The following is a 3250-nucleotide window of genomic DNA, read 5'->3' as shown; positions in this document are numbered from 1 at the left end:
ACTCCAGGCATTAAGCCCATCCCATTTGGGGGATGTGTGGCTCAGCTTTATTTCTATCACTTTCTGGGAAGTTCTCAGTGTTTCCTATACACCACAATGGCCTATGACAGGTACCTGGCCATATGCCAACCCCTGCGTTACCCAGTCCTCATGTCTGCTAAGCTGAGTACCTTGCTGATGGCTGGAGCTTGGGTGGCTGGCTCAATCCATGGAGCAATCCAAGCCATCCTAACCTTCCGTTTGCCCTACTGTGGTCCCAACCAGGTAGATTACTTCTTCTGTGACATTCCTGCAGTTCTGAAGCTAGCCTGTGCAGATACCACAGTCAATGAGTTGGTGACCTTTGTGGATATTGGAGTGGTGGTTGCCAGTTGTTTCTCCCTGATCCTTCTTTCCTACATCTATATCATTCGGGCTATCCTGAGAATCCGCACAGCTGATGGGAGGCGAAGGGCCTTCTCAACATGCGGAGCCCATGTGACTATTGTTACTGTATACTATGTGCCCTGTGCCTTCATCTACTTGCGACCTGACAGCCACAGCATCCTGGATGGGGCAGCTGCTCTCTTCCCCACAGCCATCACTCCTTTCCTCAATCCCCTCATCTACACTCTGAGGAACCAGGAGGTGAAGTTGGCCTTGAGGAGAATGATAGGAGGCCAAAGCACTAAGAGTGAGGTCTGAGCGCCTCTTCTCTTCTGAGGAGAGGAGCACTGAGGCTTCCACTCATCCTTGTGTTTAGGTTCCATCAAGGCTTCCTGTTTTTTCACATTGCTGGGATGAGCCACATAGATCCACACAATGAGATCTAACATAGATGAAGGGAAAACACAACCTCCTAGCCATTCTTAGTTTCTCCTCCAGACAGCTCCCATCTGCCTCAGAAGTAGATGGTAACATTCAATCACCCAACCACGTTGGCACATTTGACATTCTAAAAGCACCCAATGATCCCTTGGTGTCCTGGACATCCTCAGTCAAGACCATCTTTGATAGTCTATAGTTCCCAGTTCAATATATACCTCAACATCTAGTGTTAAGCAAGGAACTATGGATGTTTTCTGGATTCCTACCAGGCCTGACTTGGGAAGAATCTAAGGCTTCCCCAGTAGGAGAATGGATGAAGAGAAACTCTTTCCTAATAAAGGTTTAAACTTTCTTTTGAAATAGTAATTTTTGCATTTAAAAAAAAAAAAAAAACAGGGCTGGCGAGATGGCTCAGTGGGTAAGAGCACTGACTGCTCTTCCGTAGGTCCTGAGTTCAATTCCCAGCAACCACATGGTGGCTCACAACCATCCATAATGAGATCTGACGCCCTCTTCTGGTGTGTCTAAAGACAGCTACAGTGTACTTAGATATAATAATAAATAAATATTTGGGCTGGAGAGATGGCTCAGTGGTTAAGAGCACTAGCTGCTCTTCCAAAGGTCCTGAGTTCAAATCCCAGCAACCACATGGTGGCTCACAGCCATTCATAAAGAGATCTGATGCCCTCTTCTGGTGTGTCTGAAGACAGCTATTTACACATACTTACATATAATAAATAAATAAATCTTTAAAAAAAAAAAAAAAAACAAAAGAAAGAGTGCAATAGGGTCTTTACAAATATTTCAAGAACTCTCACCAGGTGGTGATGATGCATGCCTTTAATCCCAGCACTCAGGAGAAAGACGTAGGTGGGAAGGGGGAGGGGTGGTTTCGGAGGGGAAATGAGAAAATTTGAAATGTAAATAAAGAAAATATTTAATTTTTTAAAAAAAAGCACTCAGGACATAGAAGCAAATAGGACGATTTCTGAGTTCAAGACCAGCCTGATCTACAGAGTGAATTCTAGGACAGCCAGAGCTACACAGAGAAACCTTGTTTCAAGATACAAATGTGTGTGTGTATGTGTGTGTGTGTGTACTGTATATATGTATATATAGTTCAAAAGTCTATTTTCTGATGCCCAAAAGTAAAGCCCAATGTGAAAATTCACATGGAGAGAAAACTAGGAAATGGACCAGAGCACCAGCATAACTAGTCAAAATGACACGGTCCCATGCTTGTGAGATGAGCAAGCTTTCCCTGAGCTGCCAGGGCCCAAAAGTGTGAGCAAATGTCATGGGATCTTTGGTTTGAGCCCATTAACGCCTGCACCTCCGTTTTGTTTCCACTGTGTCTCTACTTTGTCCTCCAGCTTTCAACTTGGAGAGTGGTTCTACCCAAGGTCCCTACACTGCAAACTGTCTCAGGCAAGTCTGGTTCTGTGAATGTTCATTCCCAAAAGACTCACCACTAGTTCATCTAACTCTTCAAAGAGAAAGAAACTCACCTCCTCCCTTAGATGAATCTGGTCCTCAGTGTTTGCTCAGAAAACAGGCAATCCACCAAGTATCAGACTCCTCTTGCCACAGTATTCCTTACAAACTCTCTTAAATCTTTACTACAGTGGATGAATAATAAATTATAAAAAATAAGCCTAAGTGTGTAGCTAGTAAATAGTTTACCCAAAGTTTACCCAAAGAGTGAAAGTTATACCTCTTTTTCCTCTTTTCTGACTGGTCAGCATAATTGCTATTGCCACTGTGACTTTAACAATTAATAAATCATCATTATAATTATCAATAAACCTATAATAAAACACACATCAAAATGGAATGATTCTGAGCATATTGTCAGTGCTTTGGTGGTATATATATACATATATATATATGTGTTTCGGTTGTGCAGTATTTGTTTAATATCCTGTAAGCTCTGGGTTTGACCCACCAAACCTACAAAAAAAAAAAATGTTCTGTAAAGAGTTGAGCCACATGTGCAATGTTAGTGAGAATGAACAACAGTACACTATGGAAAGCAATATGAAGCTTCCTCAGAGAACCACAATTAGAACTTGGGTATAACTCATCATTTTCACTCCTGTATCGTCCTACTTTTATTGCTTTCTACTCTTATGATAAAATACTGACTGACCAGGGATGCTTGGAAAAGAAAGGGCTTATTTGGTTTAGATATCTTGATTACAGTTGATCATTGAGAGAAGTCAGAATAGGACCCTAGAGCAGAAACTGAAGCAAAGGCTGCAGAGGAACACTACTTACTTTCTATCTATGGATTGCTCAGACTACTTTCTTATACCTCCCAGAACCACCAGGCAGGGGTGGCACCGCACACAATAAACTGGACCCTTCTTGCCGCCGACCGGGGTTTCTTGCGGGGTCCCTTATTCCGCGGGATGATGGGTTCTGGCCAGGTGGGCACGGGATT

General features: G+C 42.9%; 1 protein-coding gene across 1 annotated transcript in view; it reads left to right on the top strand.

Annotated features, from left to right (window-relative positions):
- LOC116085226 (olfactory receptor 10G3) overlaps positions 1–684 on the top strand; it is a 3312-nt gene extending 2628 nt beyond the window's left edge. The window contains exon 3 of the mRNA XM_031362657.1: positions 6–684. Coding sequence (XP_031218517.1) covers positions 6–684 — 679 coding nt within the window. The remainder of the gene's footprint in view (positions 1–5) is intronic.
- Positions 685–3250: the final 2566 nt, after the last annotated feature.

The sequence above is a fragment of the Mastomys coucha genome, unplaced genomic scaffold (assembly GCF_008632895.1).
Source record: "Mastomys coucha isolate ucsf_1 unplaced genomic scaffold, UCSF_Mcou_1 pScaffold9, whole genome shotgun sequence".
In the NCBI taxonomy this organism is placed as follows: Eukaryota; Metazoa; Chordata; class Mammalia; order Rodentia; family Muridae; genus Mastomys; species Mastomys coucha.
Note: the sequence above shows the minus strand (reverse complement) of the source record. Positions and strands in the feature narration are given on the sequence as shown.